Consider the following 24321-nt stretch of genomic DNA (forward strand, 5'->3'; position numbering starts at 1 on the left):
AGATAAGTGTCTGTCATCAAGTGTAGCAGGAAGTAAAATATGACTCCTGCAAAGCATTTTCTGGTTCAGATTTTTTTTTTTTTTTTTCATTTATTCAGCTTTACATGACAGGACATGTCAACACCCAGACGCATGGATGTTGAGGGACTCGCAAGGTTGCATCGCCACCTTGTGGAAGATTTGATCCTACAAAAAATTCTTGCTCGTGGATTTGTTGTGTTTTTTTCTGTAATACCCTGAAATGACTTTGTTGTATTTGGCGCAATATAAATAAAGTTGAATTGAATTGAATCAATCGGCACAGAACAAAACTACGTGTCAAATAGGAATACTTTATGAACCAAAAGTATGTGGACGGATATTTTGGATTTACACAAGTTGTGATCCCATCAGCATTCACAGTGAACCAGCTACGGGTTTTTTCATGAAGGACAAAGTATGAAAAATCTGACTGTTCATATTTTTCAAAATATTCTTTTAATTTGTTTTCAGTGTTTGTTTTGAATCAATGTTGGTATTCAGTTCTCAGGAAAGTCTCACAGTCACAATTAATGAAATATGCAGGATTATGATTGTACTTTGACCTTGTTATTCAGTAGTTGACCCATTTGCTACGTAACATGCGTCTAATTTCCTTTAAAAAGCAGTTTGTCTTCATACTGAATGTTAACTGAACTCTTTTTTTAACCACCTGGAAACAATTTAATATATTTGAATATGTTGTCTCCTAACTATTTCTATTTCAACCCTTTGCTCTTATCATTAATGTGCGATCTGTTTTGATTTGTCCAATACTTTCCATCTTCCTGACTTTCTTTTCTGTGAGTCAATTATATTAAGAATAGGTTAGAAACAGGATGATAACAAAAAAGAGGAAATCATATTTGAATAAAATCATAAAAGTTAATTACAAATAGTGACTGTGTTACTGAAAAAAGTGGAATTCATAACTATATGTAAACAACGTGCACACACACACACACACACAGAGGTTATATATATATAACCTCTGTGTGTGTGTGTGTGTGTGTGTGTGTGTGTGTGTGTGTGTGTGTTCTATTCTATTGAAATCCATTTACTCTGTGCTGTGGTCTGTCTTGTAACATCACTGTAGTTTTAAATAAAGTTTAAACAAAAAAGACAGCTTTGTTTACATCCTGTTCTGAAAGCACGCGCTCTTTCAACTCGCTCTCCTATTGGCTGTTCTGACTTCTAGCCCATCCCACCAAAAGCCAACCCTACACTATCAAAAGTTGATTTTTATAATTTTTTTATTGCCTTTAAAACATTTCAGATTGTCACTAAAACGAACAAACGTAATTTTACCTTTTGCGGAATGAAACGTCGGAGTTTATGAAGCCTCACGTTGCTGTTGGTCGTGGTAACGTCGAAAAAGTCCCCTCCGTGTCTCAAAACGTGCCGTTTTGTTTCTGGAGGTATTTATGGACATGCGCAGTGAAGCGGTGGAGGCTCGTCGGCGCGAACTCAGAGTAGCGGGTTCATTTGTGCAGCGGCTGGACTGAGAGGAAGGTAAACTGCACACATTTGGCACCAAACTGCTTTATTTAACTCGATATGTGACATTTACGTGCTGTATTAACACGTCTAAACGTTATTTGTCTGCGTCCCGTCCTCGCTCCGTTTCACTGAAAGCTTTTCGCTGTTGGAGCTTTGTTTAGTGTTTGTGAGCTCGGTGGTAGTCTACATCATTTCCCCGTGTTTTAAAGCTTAAAGTGTTGAATGTGACCTAATAGAAGTCGTTTTTAGCTTAAATATAAGAATGCTTCTGTGCTTTGAGGATATCGCGAAGAGAGCTTGGAAGTTGGTGAACTTCAGCTCGCTTGGTGTAAAGTTGATGCACCAATCTTGAATTAAAACCTGATAATATCAACAATACCTCCCCAGAGATTATGTTTACTTCCACTACTTATCAGAAATCTGTCGTGGTGTCCCGAATCAATACACTTTAATCCGTGCTGCTTGGAACAAAATGTCCCCCGGTGGTCTTTGTTATGATCCGTGCAGCGTGGAGGAAAACTCTTCTTCTTTTGGAGGTTTCTGCAACTGTTTGGTGTCTCTTCTGGTTCATTCATTCTCAAAACTAAATGTCCTCTGAGCAGTGTGTTGAAGCTGATTGTGGCTACAGCTCATGGTCATTCATGAGGAAAAGTGGCGCTACATGATGAATAATCCTGACTTAAGCAGCAACAAAGTTATCTGAAATACCAAATTACCAGCAGCTGTTAAATCAAGCAACTTCCAAGTTTTGTCATGAGTAAACAAATTAGTTTCCTCCTTTTACAGGTCAAAGCAGCCACAGAAATGAGAAAAAGGTAAGGACGCCTCCTGTTAGTATATCAGTCCTTTGTGTTAGAGTCTGTTCTAAATTGTGTGTTGTTTTTTTTTGTTGTTTTTTTACAGAGGCCGCAGATATAAGCAAGCTAAAAAATCTGCTGGGAGTCACAGCACAGTGGGGATGGTAAGATTAAAACACTGATCACAGAATGAAGGCCCTCTCTTTTATCAGCCGTCTGCATGTGTGAAGCTGTGACTGCTCCTGTGCTGAATCGATGTCTTCTGACACACGTTTAATGTATAAAATTCACCTTAAAAGCACCATGATGGGAAAATCTGGTCTTATTTTCACACCACAGAATTATAAGAATTACAATAGATTAAAAATATGATGATTATTGTACAAAATACTGCAATTTGTGATTGCTGTATATTCTCAGTTGTGTGTGTGCTTCTTTTTATATAATGTGAATAATTTGACTGTTGCAGCAAAATAAGAGGAAAACTCCTCCGGGCCTGTCCAAGCTGCAGTGTGAGAAGGTAAAGCCAAGAAAAAACAAAACTTCTGCTTGCTAGATTAAAGCATGTCAGTGAATCTTCTGTCTTGCTGTCAGAGCCAGCTGGTTCTTGAAGCCGTGGTCACCACTCAGCACTGCGACGTCGCCGAGACGCGAGGGAAAAGAGAGAGAACCGACGGCGACATGCTCGGCCATCCCGCGGTGCTTTCAAGAGACTTGAAGCCGTTCCCTCTGCTTCCCAGGTGAGTGTTTGATCAGCTCCGCTTCAACAGTTTTCACGTGGTGCCTGGAAGGTGATTTATTTCTTTTTGTGCGTCACAGATGGAAAGATTCAGACCAAGTTCGGCTGCAGATGTTTGGCCACGATGTGAATTACAAGCACAGTGCAAACTTCATAAAGAAGCATCCCAACGTGGATCCACAGATGAGATCCATCCTCCTCAACTGGTTAATTGAGGTAAAGAAACCAAAAAAGGTTTCTTTAAGCGGCATTGATTGATTCAGGATGTGGATGAATGCTTTCTATTTTTGATGCCAAAGTAGTAGAATGACATATCACTGATGATTGAAGCCGGTTGGTGATAAGTGTGTGTCTGCTGCTGGGTTCCAGGTGTCTGAAGCTTACACTCTCCACCGGCAGACCTTCTACCTGGCACAGGACTACTTCGACCGGTTCATGATGACGCAGAGCAACGTTCAGAGGGACATACTGCAACTGATCGGGATTACCTGTCTTTTCATAGCAGCAAAGATGGAGGTATGAAATGAAGAGTTTGATTCAGTGTTCATGGGAGCGAGTTGTTCTTAAGAAGCTGGAGTTTAAAAACATTTAGGTGACTTGTGCATGTTAAAAATGTGTCCAGTGAGATTGGGGTGCCCAACCAACAGTGTAAATACAGAGACAGGCATTCACATTCACACTTTATATTGACCAGATCACTACTTTTGATCTGTGGGGGTAAAAAACACAGGAAAAACATACAATTTCTATTTTTTTGGCTGCACAGGAAGCTCGTCCTCCAAAGCTCTGGCAGATGGTTTACGTGACTGCAGATACCTACAATGAACAGCACGTTATTCAAATGGAGCTGCTCATTTTGAAGGTAAAATATCGTACTAGTATTGCTTCTTGATTTTTATTTGCATATACCATATGAGCTCTGATGTTAATCTTTTTTCTCTCTCTCTAGCATCTGCGTTGGCAGCTCACCCCTGAAACTCCAGTGTCCTGGATGAATTTATTCTATCAATTGTCAACAAGTACGAGTGGTTCAGATCTGCTGGAGCGACAGTTCCCACTGGATATTTACCTGCAGATGACACGTGTAGGTGATCATCTCCGATCGGTCTTTCTTATTTTCTGCCCTCTGCATTTCATGATCAATCTTGACTCGTGTTAAATTGTGTCTTTTAAGCTTTTAGATCTGTGCATGCTGAGCATTAACGCTCTGGACTTCAGATACGAAGTCTTAGCTGCTTCAGTCTTGTGCCATTTCATGCCTCAAGAAAGAGTTGAAAGAGTCACAGGTGAGAGTCGATATAACGACACAATCTGCGATGAAGTGCTTTTTGGCTGCGTGTGTTCATACGCATTCAGGCTAAAATCCATAAAATTCCGTTCACTAACTTTTAAATATGCTTCTTCTTTCCTCTTCAGATCTTCCAAAACACATCATCCAGCCTTGTATCACCTGGATGGCTCCTTTTGCACAATCGGCGGCTCGCTTTGGAAAAGAAACACTGAAAGACTTTGCCGGAAAGCAAATAAAAGACAGACACACCATCCAGACACACACCGACTATCTCACTATGCTGGTGAGTGTTACGAATAAGGCTTGCAAAGTGGTGGGGAAAGATTAGTACTTCCGTTTGTGTCGCCCACAGGCTGAAACATGTAGCTTCATGTGCATGTGATGGAGGACTGACTGCAGTCTGTGCATGTCGGGGGGGCGTGGCCTCAAAAGCCTTAGACAGCTGTGTGCTACGTGCATGTGACAGACTACTGACAGATAGTGAACTGCACTGGTTGTGTCAGTCAGGATTATGCTAGAATATTTCTTAATTCACGAAATTTCACATCCCGGGTTATGAGAATGTTTTATAGAGCCGATGTGTGGATGGTCTTTTTGTTTCATACATGTGAAAACTAAAGTCTACCAACAACAGCCCCAGGTGTGGTTAAAAAGAGTTGAATCATTAATTTCTGAACTGTTTGTTTTTAAAGGATGAAGCCATTCAAACGAGGACACCTGACTTCACTCCCAGCGGCTCAGAGAAGAACTCAACACTGTGAACTTTAACGCTGATGTGAGTGTGAACTGAAGACACAGGGTTACTGTCCCTTTAAGGATGAATCTTGGTAACGGGAATAAGAAGGCTGAGATATTTAGAAGAAACACTCAGTTTTTAAAATCTGAAGATTTTAAATCTCTGCCAAAGCTCTTTTGTTAAAACCTTTTTTTTTAAACTTTTTACTAGATTGTTTTATTCAGATAATGAATGTGTTGAATTTTTTACTGTAAACTGGAAGTCATTTCTAGGAAATGATGTGATGTGCAATTCTATTCAAGTATTAATAAAATAATGGCCTCAAGCTAGAGATGAAATCAGGGCCTGAAGAAAAATGGATCCTTTACTGTTTGCGCTCCCTGCTTTACTTGACGACCTGGAAACTCCATGTTGGGTTTGCACTTGTATTTTAAACCCTGATGAACAGAAAGCATCCTCTTCAGTTCATTCATGTTTCCTAACACATGTACTGTTTGTAACTCAGGGCATCTTGAATTCCTTTCAAATGATTTACAAATATACAACTCTACTTCTTTTTTTTTTTGAGTTTATTTTCTACCACAAAATGTACGATTCAATGTTGTCTGTGTCACTATTAGAAATAAAGTTTGGCCATGGCCTGCAGGAATCTCTTCTTTCTCTTCTGTGCAGCCAGCTGCAGCACCTCCTCCGGGTTACTGGTGTTCAGCTCCGTCTGTCCGATCGCTTTGATCTGAAAGTGTAGAGACTTTTGGCTTAATTTAACCATTTCTGATGGCTTTAATTTTTAATTTAATTTTTTTTCTCATTGCTCGAAAGTGGTTTACGGACTTACCGCAATCTGCCTCTTCTCGGTCTCGCCTCGTTTGTGGTGAATGTCTGAACAGTCAGGGGGAAAAACAGGCGGCAGAGATCCACAGAAATCCTTTTAAGACTGATTTCATCCAGCAACTGGGAAACATAAAATGGGGCCTGCTTATTTTTTTTTTTTTTTAATCAAATCGTGCCACTGAACATTGGAGAAACAAATTTGATTATTGAAGAATTCTTTAGGTTCTACAGCGAGGTCCAGACTAGACGGTGGAATATTTAACTCTCGTTTTAAAGAGCTTATTCAGACACTGTAAATACATTTCTCTTCACGCAGTTGTCAGTTATAATTTTCAAAGCGATGGATCTCAATTAAGCTGCTTCATGAAGGATACGAGTGAGATATTCCAGTATGGTGACGTCCCAGATGTAGTCGTAGAACGAGTCCATGGCGTCGTGACTGTGACACAAAATAAACATTACGTACGTAATGTTAGAAAATACCTCTGCAGGTCATGTGACCGGGGGTGCGTGCTGCTGCGCGTTACCTGTTGGGCTCCTGGAGAGCTTTAAACGCCGTCATGTAGTCCACTTCTCTCAGAAACTGACACAGAACTGCAACCTGACGGGAATCATGCACAGTTTTCATCCACCTGTATGAAATCCATCCACATGTAGAGGTCTGACATCTTACCTGTGTGTGGCAGTTCATCATTGAACAGCACTTGATCATTCTCTTCAGGACCTGCCATCAAAAAAGAAAGAATGCTTCAGTTTATAGGCATGTATATGAGAAAAAAATTCAAAGTGTAAAGCGGAAGCTCGCGGACCGTTCTAACAGCGAGGTGAGTTGTTACCTGGTCTGTGTAAACATCCGGAGAAACGGCTTTAGTGAAGAAGTCTGAGCTCACGGCTCCGGCCTGCAGGTAGAGGTTGAGCGCGGCAGAGTACTGATTGGTCACTGCAAGAGGAAGAAACCAGTCATTAGTCGAGAACTGCTCTAAATCTCTTTCGTGAGTTTAATGCTGCTTACCGAAGTAGATGTCGGCCTGAGTGATGAGCCACGACTGGTTGTTTGGGTTCAGAGTGAGCGCGTAGGACACCAGCTCTTTCACCGTCACAGCCACGGCTTCCACATCCACCGCCTGAATGCTGCTCCGCACACAAAACATTAAGGTCAAGACGTGTTTTAAGCTTACGGTGTAGTGCTTTAGAGCAAGTCCACAAGAAAACGAGTGGACGTGATGCTCTCGTAAGGAGTGGCAACTTGTGAATTGACTTGTTGAAAATGAAAACTAGCTCTCACTTGGGAAGCGTGGATGGCCAGATGGAGAGGTGTTCTGCTGTCACTTCATTGACAATGTCATCCTGAGGGGAAGAAAAAAAAAAAACCTGAAATCACCACTTCTTGTTACATGTGGTCAACATGGTGACTGTGGAGCACAGAACTTCACCACACGCCCCTCTCTGGCCTCCCCACCACTGTCATTTGCTTAATCCTCAACTGACTCCACCATAAACAGAGAGACTATGAAATCAATCCATCCGTCTGAATGTTAAAGGATTAAAGGTGAAGCGGTACCCGCACGATGCTGTGGAGCCTCACAAACAGAGAGATCAGAGTCGTCAGGACCAGCGGCTCCTGCAAGAAATCAGATCAAACTTATCACATACAGCATCATCACTATTCCACAGGACGTTTCAGTTTGATACTCACTCTGAGCTTCTTGATGAAGGTGACGAATTTGCTCCTAAAGATGTGAAAATAACAAGTCAGCATGATTATTTTATCTCCACGTTAACCAACAGTCAGTCCGTCTGATCCGAGGTCAGTTTTACCGGTGCAGGATGCCCATGGACGACTCTCTGTGTTTTATGAGGCCGACCCGGCCGTCGCTGTTCCTCTTGTGTTGGATGGAGACGCTGCAGATCTGAACCACCACGTCCCAGAGCTCTTTGGCGGTGCGTCGGCTCTCTTTGGGACCCGGAAGCTCTTTACAGGTGGAGGCCAGGAGCTGACCGAGCTACCGGTGGGAGACAAAGCACATTTAATGAAAGAGCTACGGGCGTCGGAAGTGGTTCAAATGGACACATTGGGGGAAAAAAAATTAAATAAAGATGCGTCACCTTAATGTAGGGATTGTTCATGACCAGCGACTGAGGCACCTGCAGAGTCAGGTAGTCGTTCTCCCTCCAGTTGAGCATGAAGGCAACACACTCCTCTCCCACCACCTGCCGCAGGGGCAGATCTGGACACACACATTTAACACTGGTCGTCAAATCTTAACCAGGACACAAGCTGACAAAAAGAGACTTATAGTATCTGAGGGTTGTGATCAAACTACATGCATTTTTTTCTCGTTAAATATAAAACATTTCTACACTGTTGCTACAGAGTTATCAACAACAACAAAAAACTGAATACAATGGGTACTTTTTTTTACACTTATTGCACATAAACTGAGATATTTGAACTATTATTTGAGTCTATTCTTTATTATTTATCCAATAAGCCATGAAAACCAATTATACAACATCTCAAAACATAAAAATTTCCACTGCCATCCATGTTCTATACCGCTAAGAGGAAATTCTTTAAAATAACTACGTAATATTTAAAAGTGACCTCTTCCTCTTTGAAATGCATCCCGAAGTACTCAAGAAGTAAATGAGCCTTCAGATATAAGCCAATATATGAATGTAGTCATCTTGACTCTTCTCGTCCAATCGGCCTTCAGAGACAAAGTTCTTCCTGGTAAAGACTTTTCCGTCTGCTCACCGTGAATCCTCATCTCGAGGTAACCTCTGACCCTGCTGACCAGGTCGGGCGGCGGCCGCTCCTTGCTGCCCTCGGCGGCCATCGTCTCGTGGGCTCGCACTTCCAGCAGCAGCATCTCGTTCAGCATCACCTGCCTCAGCTTGGGGGAAAACTCGGTGACGAGCTCCAGGCAGGCGGAGAAAAGCTGCCGAGCGTGGCCGAAGTCCTGAGGTGAGAGACGAGACGGCGTTTCACCGTTAACGTTCCTACTGACAGACCGCTACGCTGAGCCCCGATGACGACGTCACACCTTTATTGATATGCAGTGGAGTCCTTTGGCCATGAGGATGTAAACCAGGTCTTTTGTCAGGTTGTCTTTGATGCCGAGGATCACATTGATGTAGTCTGGAGGAACTTCCCACTGCAAACACCAGGAGCTGTTGTAGTTTTAATCATTTATGCATATGATCCAGACATTAAACAACGAGAACATGTTTTCCCCCCCAAATTTTATTCAGGAAAAAATGAACAGAACAGGAAATGTTTAGATGCAAGACGTTTAACTGAATTGAATCATGGAGTCAAATGACCTTTCTATTCCCAGTCATCTAAATTACTCATAAAAAACAACCCTGGATGTCAATGACTATGACTTCTTTGACCTCTGACCTTGCTGTTGACCTTCCAAAAGGGTCGTTCCGCCATGCCGTGCAGTTCGATGAGGATCTGTCTGATCCGACGTGGCTCCAGCGAGAGGATGAGCTGCTGCTCCAGCTGCCCGATGTTCACACTGGCCAAGGCTTGAGGAGGGATGGAGGCCAAAGCACAATGAGAACGCTACGCCCGGACGAGTGTGACACACTGAGACAACTGGGCTCCCTACCTGGAATGTCGTAAAAGGAAGGCAGAGGCTTGGCGCTGAGGTTGATGGTGGCCGACCTCTTCCGCATCTGCTCCACCAGCAACTTCCTCTCCTCCTCCTTCAGCAGCTCCATGAAGAGTTTATGCGACGACACCACGAACACAAGGGACAGGTCCTCCAGGCTTTCACACAGAGTCCTGCTCCAGCGCAAGTTCAGGGAAAAGATGTAAAACTGCATCAACTCATATTGAAAAATCTGATCGTTTTTATTTTGTGACTGAAGGTTCGGCACTCTCACTTCATAAAAATGGCCATGTTTCTTCTGGACGTCTCAGCTGGGCGATCTTTTTCCAGTGAGCGTGTGCACACCTGCAGAAGAAAGAACATCTCACTGACATTTCAAATCTTCTTACTTTAACACAATTTGCAGCAATAGAAATGTGGGACAGCAAAGATCAGTTATTCTGACAGTTATTCGAGACACGCCGGTGTCCCGACTTCCTCACCTCTAAAATGAAGTCCACCATTCGTTTACTGGGCTTGAGAAGCAGCTGCTGGAAGCGCACGCCGAGGACTTCTCCTTCCAGAGCGTCTCGGACGGCGTTACAAACACATAGTTTGTGGCAAACCTCGTCCAGGCCCAGATCCCTGCACCAACACAGACGCAAACCCTTTTAGTAATCTACTGTTGCCAAGATTATGAGTTCTCACATAGTTCCCTCAACCATCCTTTCTAGACGTTTTAATGAATCTAGGAAGTTGAAACACTGCCAGAAAACAGAAAATTGAGCATATTATAGTCACTATAGAGGCCCAAAGGACTTCTGCAGAATAACTGTCCAATCACAGATGACATTCAGCAGCATGTGAAACACAGGTAAATAAACCTGATGCATCTGGTAAAAAACAAAACAAACAAAAAAACAGATACTGGTTCACACAGTCAATAACAGGAAAGTTAGGAATGTAGAAGTTCTGTTTCCTCGCCATGGTTTAGAATATTCTTGTCATTAATTATTGAGTTCTAATGTTGTCCCAACCATCCTAAACTTCTATGAACAGTTTACAGAAAGTCTTGCAAATGGGAAATAATTAAAAGCAGTAATGGGTAGAAGAAAAATGCTTGCTAAGTAGTTTGCTGTAGTAAATATTTGGATCACAAATTAACATGTCGATTTGCACCAAACAAAGAAAACGAAGCTACAGAATACAGGGGTTTTGGGGATTGTAACAAGAAGCAATAAAAAAAAGCAAGTGCTAAAATGACCCACAAATACGCAACACAGCTTGTCTTCGTGAAAAATATTATCATGTATTTTTAAGTCTAGAAGCTGAACTAAGATGCTGTCGATGTTGTGGCCTCACCCTTGTTGGACTTTGTACATGAACTCCCTGAGAACGGAGCGTCTGAAGTGATTTGGTAAACTCCGGGACACGTTGTCTTTGATGAACGCTTCGATGACGGCCTGTAGGGGAGGGAGGTCCTGTTAAAAACTTATTGGAATGACCAAAAAAAAACAACAGAAGAATGATGTTTGTCATCTCTCTGTGGTGCACATGACATTACGAGGAATAAAAGAAAAGGTATGTCTTTGTGGCGTTTGCTCCCACCTGATAGTTGTACGATCGGATCAGGCTGTTGATGTGGCCGTAGGGGGTCGTCTGAGGGTCGGAGGATCCACAGTCTCCGGTCAAAGCTTTGCAGGCGTTCCAGTAACCAGCCAGACGCTTCTCATCCAGGTGAACATGGACAGTCGAGTCCAGCTTGAAGACGTAAAGGGAAACGTGCGCTCATCAGAAAAGTCTGATTCTCCTGTGACTAAGTGATCATAATAATTTTTTTTTTTTTTTGTCAAGTGAAGAAGAACACTTACCTTCTTTAAGAGGTCATTCGTCTGTCTGAAGTGGTCCCGGGCTTTCTCATAGGCTGGCTGGTCTGTGCAGCCTTGCTGGAAGAAAATAGCTCCCAAGTCATAATGCACCTGCAAATGGACCACAAACCACCTCATAAGCAACCCAAAATCAAAATAGCAATCCTGCAAAGAAGAACAACAACGCAAGTCTCCTCTAACCTGACAGTGAAACTCATCGGCACTGATTCGGAGCCCCGCGGTGGACGACTCGGTTTCTCCGTTAGCGGCGGCGTCAGAGGCCAGCAGGTCGAGAGTCCTCAGAGTGTGGATGTAGAAGTCTTTCTTCAGCTGCAGAGCTCCTTCCAGCACGCTGATGGAATCGTTGGCTTGTTCTTTCAACTGAAAAATGACAACGGTTAGACTTCGTGTTGAGGAAGAAAGACATGATGGCATCATGTTCAATAGAAAATACACAAAAAGGTAAATGTGCGTCAAAACATGTTCACTCACCACAGTGAGGATGTTTTCTGTCATTTCTTTCTCCTGTTGCACAATACTTAACCTATTTCAAATCACAAGAGAGGAACACACTCAATGTTTGAGTCAACAACTGAAGTATGGGAAGATCACTTTGTGTCTCTGAACACTGATCCTGTCATGTGTACAAATACTCCGGTATTGAAACAAGAACAGTCATGAACACACAACTCTGGACTCTACTAACCCCAGACTGACAACAACAACAACAATAAAAGCAGCTCAGTGCAAACACAATAATTGGGGGACGAATCCCAAGATAATTTAGACAATGAGAAAAATACAGAAAAAAATAGGAGTGAAATAAAGATCGAATCCTTTGTGGTGTAAAAAGTCACAAGTGGTGAAAATCATATCCAAGTATTTATGGAGCTGACAGTTTGTGTTAAAAAAAAAAAAAAAGGTGATGCTTTTACATGTTCATTTGATGAGGTCCTGGTTTGGTCTGTTTCTCTGGAAAGCTGCTCAGCACGATGGTCCTAATGGCCCTGAAATAACAATGGACAAAATACAAGTTATATATTCATTAAAACGTATTAAAAACAGATTCCAACAGGGCCTTCCCGTATCACAATCACACCAAGAACAAACAAAGGATACTATTTATACGTTGACAATTATATCATAATGTCCATTTCTCAAACAGCGATCAGCACTTCCATCAGCTACGACTGGAAACCATGACATTTCATCTGCAGACTTTGTGGCTCAGTCATTGTGATACAACGAAGTCATTTAGTTGAGTTTTATCCGCCCTCCTAACATGTTTCCTCACCAGCGGTTGTAGATGATGACAGCCATGGCAGTAGTCGGAGGCAGAGTGGACAGGTCCAGGTCCACATGTTTCACCCCTGGTGGCACTTTGCTCACACAGAGGAGCTCATTCAGTAACATATTTAACACTGGGATGGTCAAACTGAAATGCACAAAACTAATTATTCAATTACATTTTGTCAGATTTTCTGAACTTTCAGATTTCATTATAACGAGTTGAATTCAATGATCATGAACTGACTTCCTCTCACCCTTTCTCAAGTGAATCCAGGTCCCACTTCATGTGTGCAGCAACTTTGAGTGCGAGAAGCTTCAGGGTACGGTTCCTGCGGTTGTCTACTGGAGGCTGCACCTGATTCTGCTCGTTCACAGACGGCTTTGACGCCTGCTCCAGAAACTGAATGATCAGCTGCACCGGCAGCGGGTCTGTAAAAGAAATTAATCAACACCGGTATCCATCTTATCCTTCACAACTTGTGAAAATAGACTAATCCAGCACAGATCAATGGATGGGATACATCAGAATCACTACAAGCTGACCTGGGTTTGACTTCTGCAGGTGACTCTCCAGTAAACCGTCGTCCAAGAGGAACTCGAACCAGGACGTCTGCAGAGGTGTGCCGGGCCGACTGCCGACGACAGCAGCCACCCGGTCTGCTGCTTCGGCACTCATCCTCCTGTACTGGAAACAAATGTGCAAGGCACATTATTAAGGTGTTCCAATAAACATCAGTACACGATAATGCCATTTCAATAAGTAATCATTACCTCTTCTTATTCTTACCTTATTCAAAACCAATGCATTTGTTCACTATTATATTTGAGTGTAGCTGAATATTATACTACTATATTTCTGTCACTTAAATTACCAATACTGTTGACTGATTAGACAAATTAAATTACACATTAATGATGGCGTCATTATCATCTTGGGGACTGTGGTGATCTCGTCTTTTTTTTTTAACACTGAAAAATTAAAACATGGCCATATTGAGAAAGGAAAGTCTAATTTGGTGATCTATTCCGGTTACGTTCTTGACCATTTCCCAGCTCTTGTAATAGAAAATTATCAAATTATTTGATATCTAGCTCGAATTCTGAACATGTTTATTTGTTTTTAACTAAATGTTGAAAGCAGAGTCATTGTAAAAACATAGCAATTGTGAAAGTTTTTAGAGCCTATAATTAATGACATTTGGACCTAAAAAAATAAATTTTCTATGAATGACGCTAAACATTAGCAGCATCTCAAAAACAGTGCAGCGATCAAAGAATGTTTAAACAATGTCCTCGTCCGTCCCGAGTGGGCGGGAATTAGTTTGCATGAGTTGGTTAAGTCTCCCGAAATCTGGATCGTGCTGCCACTGTAGTTAAATCAAACGCTCCCTCTCTCACCCATTCTCTGTTGTGTTTAGGGACACTGCAGTTTAAACTGAAGCTAACTAGCTAAAGTTCGTCGCAGCCCCGCTCACGTCAGCACGAATGTCTCACCTTATCAGGTCACAGTGAGGAAAACGAGGACACAATAGATACAAAAAAAGAATAAAACATCAGAAGAGGCAGCTCAGACAGCTTCTTTGAGCCATTCTCACATTTCTGCGCCTCCTCTTGGCTCTCGTCGTCATTCCGGTTCCGCTCCGTGGTCGTGAGGAAAATCGTTGCGCCATGTTTGCGCATAACGACTGAGGCATTCATGATGCTTCGTTAAAAATCGTAAATGCGTTACAATTATTTATTGTTTTGGTTTATTTTGTTGTTGTTTTTCTTTAAACTTACTCATTTTAATATTTGACAAAATAGGCACCTTTTTCCATAATATCAGCTCATAGTTATGACTTTGACAGGACTTTTTCTTAAATAGAGAAAACTAAGAGTTAAATTTGGAATATTTTTAAAACTATATTTTTTCCGATTCAAATAATATTTCATGAATGCAGCACCATGTCTAGTTAAAATATACATACTTTCTGTCTTTGATAAGTCATTTGTTCAGGGACAAATGCAGGCATCTATCTCAATGCAAATTAATCAGGTGGACAGGACTTGGTGACATGGCTTCAAAGATATTTCATCCCTCATCTAAGAGGCTTTATCAGTTCATGTTGTCCCTTGACGGAGCTTGACTTGCATCTTCCAAGGTTTCATGTATTAATGGTCAAAGGTTTCTTATGCTGATGACCTTCATTGTGGTCATTGGACTCATGAGTTCCGGTGATTGAATCCTTTGAGGCTGGATTAGGGAATTGGCTTAGTAACAAAGAAACAACAATGTTGTAAATGGGGGAAATATGCTAGCATTAATGAATTTTTATTGTGTCAATGCAGTTTAGGACCTTAGAATTCCCCACAGTGGCGTGGTCTTGGAGCTGTACCCATTTCTGTTACCTTAATGGAGATACACCTGATTATGTTGTTTATTGAAGATCCGTCTGCACCATAAAGTGTGTGTGCTTCTGTTGTGATAACAGGGATTGTTTCATATCATTTATGTCCAACACTGTTAAAATCATGAACTAAAACACAATTTTTAATTTCCATCTGTACTTCAGTAAAATACACCATGAGGCATTTTTCCCCACGCACAGAGCCCGTTGCATGATAGCACCAGGAGGACTCCATTACCAATTTCTAATAACCAGCGGACAGGAAGCTGCTTCAGATGTAACATACAGACGTGGGAACTCTTGACCTGTCGACATAAGGCATCCAGACAAGGAGAACGATGAAGATGTTGAACTTTGGAGCCAGCCTACACCATCTTTATGGCTGAAAGAAACGCAGTTAATTTCGAAAACATCACGTTTCCCCTGTGCTGACAGTTCATCCTATGGTTCAAATAAAAAAGTTGTTAAACAGGCCTTTGTATTAAGATGCATGAGCAGAAGAGACGCTGCTGAAAACAGTTCACAAACACCAATATCTCATTTCTTTTTGCATCAATTCTGCTGATCCGACCAGAAAAAACAAGATGAAGATTCCAGCATTGTTCAGACAAAAAAAAAAAAAAAAGTTAAATAAACATTAATTTTGATTATCCAATGACAACCAACCACCTAAAATCCAATGAGTGTCAGTGACATCACAGTATGTGATGTGAACCTATACTTGAATTTTAGGATCGACACCGCTGTTGACATACAATATGACCATCAATTCTTGTTAAACCTTTTGAAACTGAGCCAGTTAGTCTTTAGGCACATACTTGAAAGTGTTATATCCTTAAATTCTCAGAATCTGTCGAGTCTCTTTCATTTTCTTTACAGTTGGTGTAAACTGGAAGAGTGGCACATCCAAAATGTGGCAGCTGGGTTGATGAAATGACACTACATCCATTTTGGTGTTTGGTAAAAACAACGTTGGAGCCGACGGTTTTCTGTATAATCTGATGTGTAGCATCACTACTGTATTGTTTTACGGCCATTTTTGGTAGTTTTAAATGGAGAATTGACGCTTACACAAACCCTCAATTTTGTCAGCATCTTCTCACCATGTCTGACGGGAACACTAATTCACACATAGCTTGAAGACGACAGTACGGTAAATAACATGACATATTTCCACACGCTCCGCGTCTGAATCGTGTTGGGCTGATCGTTGTTGGTCTGGTTGAGCAGCTTCATCATTGACACCCGTGCATCCAAACAGCAGTGGTCAGACATTTATTCTAAACAGAAAAAAAACAAAGTGTGTGGCAGATAGGAAGTATAACAGATGAGGAGGAGTAGCAGGAGCTGCTGTCAGTACTGGAACGAGATGACCGAGTTCACTTTGTAGACGTGGTACGAGCGGTTCCAGAAGACGCGGGTGAAGTAGTTCGTGTAGGGAGAGTAGTTCATCTTTATCTCGTGGCAAAACCGCCCGTGCTTGGAGAAGGAGTAAATCTCTCCTTTGTCGTACACAACCTGAGCCAGACAGGAGGAAGAGGCAGACGTGAAACACCGAAACATACAAAATAAAAGGAAAATGTCTGAATGTCAGAACTGAGCACTTTGTTTCTTCAATAATAAAGATTTAAACTCACGTGTCCGTTGGAGATGTCGAGCAGGTCTTTGATCCGACAGCCCTTATTGACAGTGAGCTCGTTACAAATCGACTCCTCGATGATCACGTAATTTGTTTTTTGCGACGTCAGCAGCTTGTAGACGTCCTCCGCAGATCTCAGAGCGTACACCTGGTAGGTCTGCGGGAGGACGAGACAGAGAAAGAAAGAAGGATATAGTAGTTTCCCTCCCCTCTGCATATCTTTCCCACAATAAGATCAATTGATTGATTGATTTACCTTAAAAATACTTGAAAATATATTAAAAATCAACATGTTGGAATGGACATTGTGTACATAAATGTAGTGAATGTGCCTGTTAAATATTTGCATAAAAAAACACTATAAATAGAAGGTTGCAGATAATCTAAAAAATGTAGCCAAACATTTGAAAGAATACTTAAAAAAAAAAGATTCACAGAAATTGTGATGTTAAGTAAGGTGAGTTGTGTTCAACAGACTTTATGATATTAAAAAAAGCAATACAGGATTTTATCTACACTCACTTTAATCTGATAAAGGGCTTAACATTTATAGATGCTATTGTATATTTAAAAAAAATATGTGTATTTTTCAATTCTAAAATATATTAGTGAATTACCCATTAATATGGCATTTATTATTAGATCCACCAAACTGTATTAATCTGTTTCAGGCGTGTATTTATTTTCTCACTCTGGTTATTTGCATGTGCACACATACAGATGTAAGTGAAGTAGACGTGGACGTCTGCACTCGATTCACCGCAAGATTATATCACCTTACGTTCTGCCTATCTTTTCAGTAGTCAAAGGCTTCAATCTGTTTTTCTCGTCTTAAGTGAGCTTTGCACAACACTCACGTCTTCCGTCCTCTTCAGCAGGTTGACGTCCGAGTAAAGAGGTAAACTGGTCACGGCTGCACCTGAACACAGCTTCACTGTTCCCAGCAGCTGAGGACTGCCTGCAAACACAGCCGCCGCCGGAGCCTGAGACCTGGAAGGAGGCGGAACACGGAGTTTCAGCTTCGTTCGGAGCTTCGCCACACAAGACATTCCAGATGTCACTCACTTGATCCAGCTGATGAGCTCGACGGTGTCTGGGTCGTAGAACTCCTGCAGGTCGGTCAGCTCTGCGATGACGTGTGGGCAGTACTGCAGGCAAGCAGAGGGGGAAAGCGGTGTACAGGAGATATAACGTACATGGAGAGCTTTGGAAAAAAAAAAAACAGAAAAAAACAACATTTGGAATTCTCACCTCTCTCCATAAACTGAAGCAAATGATGGTGGGAACAGCTGTGCTCAGAATGAGAGACTGAGGAGAGGAAGATAAAGGTAAACAACTGAAGTAAAGCCAGCAGGTTCTTCAAAGAGACAGAACACACACACACACACACACACACACACACACACACACACACACACACACACACACACACACACACACACACACACACACACACACACACACACACACACACACACACACACACACACACACACACACACACACACACACACACACACACACACACTCTCCTCACCAACACTACCGGGTGGATGGACTTGAGTTTGAGCCACTTGAACACAGTCAGCCAGAGATCAGGCGAACACACACCAAACGCTGTGAACATACAGACGTACGGCGTCCATAAATACTTCATCCTGCAGGAGAAAAAAAATAAAACACAAGCAATATCCAGTTAAGTCAAAATATAAGCTTTCATTTAAAAAAAACAACAACAAAAAAAAAAAACATCTTAAATGAGGATTACATACCCGTCGAACAGCAGAGCCAGACCTCCAAAGAACATGGTGTGAAAGACATGGTAGACGACCTCGGGCTGCTCCCCGATTCGACCGTCTTCCACGACGTGGTTGCTTTTCTTCGGGTGGCCGCTGAAGAGGAGGGAGGTGAAGAGCCATGATGTGTACAGGTCATAGTGTCAAACCAACAGATTCATCTGGAAATATATAAGGGAGTGATCTGGAGGGAAATCTCGGCGTGAAAATATCGACTGTAAAAATCTTTATCTTTGCTAAATGCTGGGAGTTTTTCTTTTTGCATTGTTTTAACATTTATAACTGATAAACAAAACCAATTTATTTTTAAAGGCTCAAATTTAAAATAAGAAGTGACTATTTTTGCTTATAGGAGCTAAATAATGAATGATTAAAGTGTCACAGTGCCTTGACAAATGATTTGTATAGTGAACAGTGTAATAATGCAGAATTTAAATATATTAAAGGTTAAATATATTAAAGGCTGATCTCACTGATAAATGGAGTATTCTGAACTGTTCTGAAATAATTTGGTGTTATCCATTTGTTGGATTTTCAGACAGAAAACATGTAGTTAAAAAAGAAAAGGTAGGTTCCCCTTGACTGCAGAATTCTGACAATTCTCCAGACATAAAATAAGAATAAATCCAATTTGTCTGAATGTTATTTCATCCATTAGCAGATCAATTATGGGTCTCGGACCTGAGTCGCATGTAGATGGTCTGCACGGTGGACAGCAGGCACACTGAGAGCACCAGGAAGTAAAAAGGAAGGACTGAAGCCTGCGTCAGCCGGAGAAACAGGTCCTGACTCGGAGTCTGCAAGCTTTCTTGGCACAAGAGGAAGTTTGGGACAAAGTCGCTGGAACAAAATAAAGGAGAACATTTTCTATTGGATCACATTCGGTTGAGTCTCATAAACACTGGAATAGAAAGTCTCTGAACTCACGTTGTTGTGTTCAGGCCAAATTTAACTTCAAGGAACTTCAATATGAAGTCACTTTCACTGACGGGCAAAAGTTTCTGGAAAATAAAAATGTTTTAAAACTCCTCAGAGTCCAGTGTCTTCATAACCACTAAAGGAAATAAATTTATTTTTTTCTTTAGATTTACCTTCACCAAGTAGCTGAAGGTGATCCCGGTGGTGAAGACCAGGTGGAAATGTAAGAAGAGCTTCATCACTCGAGCCACAAGAGGACCCATCTTCATCTTTTGCTGAACACAAACACAGTTTACTGGAGTTCGTCTGTACAGAAATGTCACCTTTTCGAAGAACATACAGAAAAATGTGACAAAAGTTGATATTTGCAAAGTTAAACCAAGACATTTTTAATACACTGAATTCAACACGAGTGAGGAAGAAGGATTGATTCCGACGACGACTTGACTCTACCTGGAAGTACCTGGCGAGCACTGAGCCAATCAGGAGGCTGAGCAGAGGCGAGCTGAGCAGGTCTGTGTTCTGAAACTGAAACAAGTAGGCCAGGAACAAGGAGCTGAGGTACACCTTATGGATGTCGGCCATCTGTCGGTTCCAGACATGAAGAGTGGGGGGAGAAAAAAAACACAAGTGCAATCATTTATTAAAATCCCTCAATCAAATAGAAATGTGATTTAATAGCTTCAACGTCAAAGTGCACCATATTGTGGCGACTTTGTTTTGTTTTGTTTTTTTCTCAAGGTCTCAAGGTGTTTATCCTGGTGAATCGAATGGAAAAGAAACACTTTATCAATCGTGGGACTGCGTTACCTTGCGGGGAGGCATCAGGTCGAAAGAGTCGAGCAGAAAGAGACAGAGGCCTTGGATGAAGAGCACATAGTGACTGTGTTCCCAAATCAGGAGGAAGGTGAAGGTGGTGGCACTCATGGTGAGATAGCAGAACATCTGCAGAGAGACATACAGAGGTGAATAATGTCACATCCTTAAACCTGCACTATAGACTTGTTATATGTCTTTTAAAAAAAAAAAAGGTTTTCGGTGTGTCTCACCTCTGTGGCAGAGCTGATGTTGTTACTCAGGAATCCAGTCAAAGCCGCAACCTGGCAAGAAAAATAAGGCAGAGCCCAGTTGTCCCGCAGAGGGATTGTGTTTTCCACTTTGGTTGTGTCTGGTCTGCGGAGACAAACAAATAACATGAACATGAAATCTTGCAAGGTAAAGAACTACAACTGCAACTCAGAAATCCACTCCGTCCCTTTATTAGATATTAAATACAAACATTTGAATAGGATAATTCAAGCACCGTGTCCATCAACACCTTTACGTGTCATTTATTTATAATAAATCCATTGAAAAGCATTTCAGGTATATATAAAAATAACTTCTTTACTTCACTTAAATTGGGAAAACCCGTCTCAATGGTCACTAATGTGGACTGTGTTTAAAGCTCAATGTTTCTGAGTAACTTCAGACCCGAGTGTGTTGACGGTGGGGGTTTGAGGAGGATCTGCTCACCTGTTGATTACGTACCAGGCCACCGCCAACATGCCGGCCACCCAGGTGCCGCTCATCACCCAGCTGCACACAAACAGGGCCGTGACGTAGACCGCCTGCAGCCCAAACACGGCCCCGATGTAGAAGTAGATGGGTTCCACCAAATCCTGCACCAAGGGAAGGGAGGACGGCTCATCAGCGAAGCAAAAGAAAAAATAAAGTACACTGCTGGCATTCATGGCCAGGACCCCCTTTGAAAATGAGACTCAGAATTTAAGTCATCCCAGCGTTTCACATTTAGTGTTTTGCCTGACTTAAAGAGTGTTTTAATTATTCTTTGTAGACGGAAGCTGCAGACTAACAAGAAGATTTTGACACAAGGGCTCGAATCTGTGTCTCCAGACTGATGCATTTGGCTTTTATTTTGTAATTAAACATGAATCCATAGTAATATTCAATTAGTGAACATGTGAACCTGCTTGTCGGAAAGATGGAATGTGTCAAATATGAATTTCAAGAAGTATAACTTGGTGTCAATGCAACAGATCAGGATTATTAATCTGACTGAATGAAAAGTTTATTTTGGACATGTGGGCACAAATGAGATTATTCAAAACAATAACAACAAGATTACATAAAAGCACAAAAAAAAACAAATAAACCGAACAGAGCAAATCCAAGCCAAAATTAAGTAATTAAACAAATAATTAAATAAATAATGCCCAAACCAACAGAAATCCTATATTAGCTCAAATTAATGTGTTGACATTTACTGATTGAGCTCAGGGGACATTTACTACACAATATGATCTTGTTTGGGCAAAACCGATAAAATGGTAACATAAAAACCTTCAAATTAAACTTTTTATACATTCTTTCCCTTTAAATGCAAAGAGCTGCATGCCAAGAAAACTTTCAATGTGAATATTTTTACAATCTCACGCTCACGTTCTGGTTTTTGAAGCCACAGCTTTACCAAACTCAGACTGCGCTCAAGACATTTCAGAAAGTCAATGGGGAGAAGAAGAAGAAGAAGAAGAAATCCTCACCTGGCTATTTGTGACTCTGTATATGAAGCTTGTGATGAGCTCTGGATAGAGAGACAAGCGTTCCACGGCGTTGATTGTCTGACCTGAAACGGTCCTGTTATCCACCATCAGCTCGTAAAGCCCTGAAAAAAAAAAACCAAGGAAACAGTTTATGGTCACGGCCTGCTTTGTGGTGATGCTTATTCTCTAAAAACATCCAAGGGGGTAGACGTGTACCTCTTTCGAATGACGGTGCTGTTAACATGTGTGTGTAGTAGTAGTAATAGAGCCCGCTGCCTCCCTGGAAGGTGATTTCGCGCTCGAGCTCCTGAGACGTGCACAGGGGGAGTTTCACAGCTGACACAGGGTGATGATAGTGGAAAAGCAAAACAGAAGAAGACTGAGCGATAACAGGGTCACGCACCTGCCTTGTTGAAAACCAGAACTTCCTGTCATGATATGTGGAAAGATACACGGCGTACAGCATGCCACACGACACGGCTGCGAGGCATCCGAAGAACACCCTCACCAGACGCTGCAGGAAACCCACTGAGGAGCAGAGACAGTTTGTAAAACAACTGTTCAGGTCCAGCGCCTCACCAGAAGATGGACGATAGGAAAGAATGAACTGGTGGAGCTCAGCCTGCAATCATCTAGGACTACGTGCCAATTTACAGATTAAACTGTCAATATATACGGATGGGTTTTGTACCTGAATAGACAGATGATATCAATTCATTTTGTTTCAGTAAATAAAGAATTTATTTTCTTTTTGATAAGGGACAAAGACAACACAACCTCTGATCCATGCAATGTCATGGTTGCATTCAATTCAAGCAATAACTTAAATGCCAATAATTATCTCTTTGAGTTCAAAGTCCTGGTGAATCTGGGAAGTCCTGTTTCATACGATCACATGATAAATATTTTATTCGGTCTGTTAAACTAGTTTGCCATCTTGACCAGGCTTCAATCGAAAAGATATAAGAATGAGAATAAACACTGATCACTGGTGACTGAGTGCAGTGGGATGTAGTGTTTCACCCACATGTAGATAATCTCCTGGCTGTCCTGACAGAGGGCTGAGATGCTTCTGCTTCCTGATCTTTGGCTTCAGCCTCGTGTTTCTGCTGCAGACTCTCCTCTGCTCCACTGGATCCGTCCGGCTCGTCAACATCTGCACAGATGTTGACAGTGAAGCCACAGTCTCACTCACACCTCTGATAAAAACTCGGCTCAAAACTTACGGCTGGCGGGCTGCTCTTTCTGTTCCTCTTCTTCTCCATCGTCTGCTCCCAGATTGTCCGATCTGCGGCATCTTAACTCGGTCATGACGAGAATAAAATTAATCCAGGAGGACTTTTCTCCCCTGGGCAGGCAGCAGCATGCTAGCTAACGAGCTAATTAAATAGCTGCTAAATCAGCGCTTGAAGGTGACCTGTGTTGGTGACGGGTTGGGCTGCTCACGTATTCCTTTCTCGACAGAGTTTTTGTCGAGAGTTGTAAACTATCGACGTGGAACCTCAGTAGTTTAGGTGATGTTTACAATGTGGAGGAGAACTCTGAGCGAAGCCGCTCCAACCGGTGTTTCGGATAAACTGGTTTCCCTAGTAACTGGTGCCCAACGCCCTTTAGCGTTGGTCGTTGCTGCTCGGAACAGCAGATGTTAAAAAATGACAAAACAGGTACGACACTGAAACATTATCCTAAATACGTTTAAAACACATTTGCAAGGACATCTCCGGATTTCTGTTGGGTTTTAACCTGCTGTAACGAGCAGTAGCAAGTGAAGCTAAAGGAAGTCGGTCACGAGTTTCTAGGGAAACTAGTTAATCCATAACACCAGGCCATGACCGGAAACTGCACCGGAAAACTACAGGAAGCCGCAAAGAACAATAAACGTTCAGTTTATCGTGGATCAATAACTATTGAACCTGCTGGTAGAAAATCACTAAATATACAGTTTTTAGATTATTTTTTTTCGAGAATATATTTTATTGATTACAAAAACTAAAAATCTGTCTTAAAAATTGCAAAATGTTAATTGGATTTTATGCAAAGTTAAATTTTGACTCAGGAACCCTCAATAAAGTCCAAACACGAAAAACAAATCCAATCGTACCGTTCATTCTTATCCGTTCAATAACCAGTTCCAATAACTGGTTGGGGACACAACATCTGTTGTCTTCACGTGTTTTGCCAAGCGTTTCCTGATATTATTTACGTATGCTTTTGTTTGTGTGTTTGTTTGTTTCTCACTTCTGTAGGGTCCATTCATATTTTGTAGTCTATTCTCAGCGGTTTTCTCTTTTTTTGGGGTCCAGTTTTGATTTATTAACTCATTAATATTTTTCTGTTATTTTTCATATCTGTGGAACATTTATTTA

General features: G+C 41.6%; 3 protein-coding genes across 3 annotated transcripts; 1 reads left to right on the top strand and 2 right to left on the bottom strand.

Annotated features, from left to right (window-relative positions):
• Positions 1-2322: 2322 nt before the first annotated feature.
• LOC308144664 (G1/S-specific cyclin-E1-like) lies at positions 2323-5106 on the top strand (the record flags this gene model as incomplete). Its single annotated transcript, XM_080515844.1, has 11 exons — positions 2323-2333; positions 2422-2479; positions 2785-2835; positions 2910-3055; positions 3135-3270; positions 3424-3570; positions 3821-3916; positions 4004-4138; positions 4229-4340; positions 4471-4628; positions 5038-5106. 11 exons carry the CDS (start codon positions 2323-2325, stop codon positions 5104-5106), a joined length of 1119 nt encoding a protein of 372 aa, XP_080371970.1.
• Positions 5107-5674: 568 nt separating this feature from the next.
• ints8 (integrator complex subunit 8) lies at positions 5675-14285 on the bottom strand. The gene is made up of 28 exons (XM_080515636.1): positions 14167-14285; positions 13216-13357; positions 12927-13101; positions 12677-12817; positions 12318-12389; positions 11875-11926; positions 11584-11763; positions 11386-11493; positions 11123-11275; positions 10877-10977; positions 10018-10159; positions 9810-9880; positions 9533-9708; positions 9319-9449; positions 8960-9070; positions 8671-8875; positions 8019-8140; positions 7731-7915; positions 7609-7642; positions 7474-7533; positions 7198-7259; positions 6925-7043; positions 6749-6852; positions 6586-6636; positions 6440-6513; positions 6287-6351; positions 5917-5960; positions 5675-5814 (listed from the first exon to the last, which is right to left on the bottom strand). The coding sequence occupies exons 2-28, from the start codon at positions 13346-13348 to the stop codon at positions 5698-5700; spliced, it is 2988 nt and encodes a 995-aa protein (XP_080371762.1). The 5' UTR covers positions 13349-13357; positions 14167-14285; the 3' UTR covers positions 5675-5697.
• Positions 14286-15246: 961 nt separating this feature from the next.
• LOC308145002 (putative C-mannosyltransferase DPY19L4) lies at positions 15247-23492 on the bottom strand. The gene is made up of 19 exons (XM_080516316.1): positions 23182-23492; positions 22983-23111; positions 22359-22483; positions 22172-22262; positions 21956-22077; positions 20928-21073; positions 20462-20585; positions 20223-20357; positions 19866-19997; positions 19586-19687; positions 19422-19495; positions 19176-19334; positions 18471-18590; positions 18236-18356; positions 17950-18006; positions 17764-17846; positions 17556-17688; positions 16697-16855; positions 15247-16577 (listed from the first exon to the last, which is right to left on the bottom strand). The coding sequence occupies exons 1-19, from the start codon at positions 23264-23266 to the stop codon at positions 16413-16415; spliced, it is 2262 nt and encodes a 753-aa protein (XP_080372442.1). The 5' UTR covers positions 23267-23492; the 3' UTR covers positions 15247-16412.
• Between the last annotated feature and the right edge of the window lie 829 nt (positions 23493-24321).

The sequence above is a fragment of the Blennius ocellaris genome, assembly GCF_963422515.1.
Source record: "Blennius ocellaris genome assembly, chromosome: 20".
Lineage (NCBI taxonomy): Eukaryota > Metazoa > Chordata > Actinopteri > Blenniiformes > Blenniidae > Blennius > Blennius ocellaris.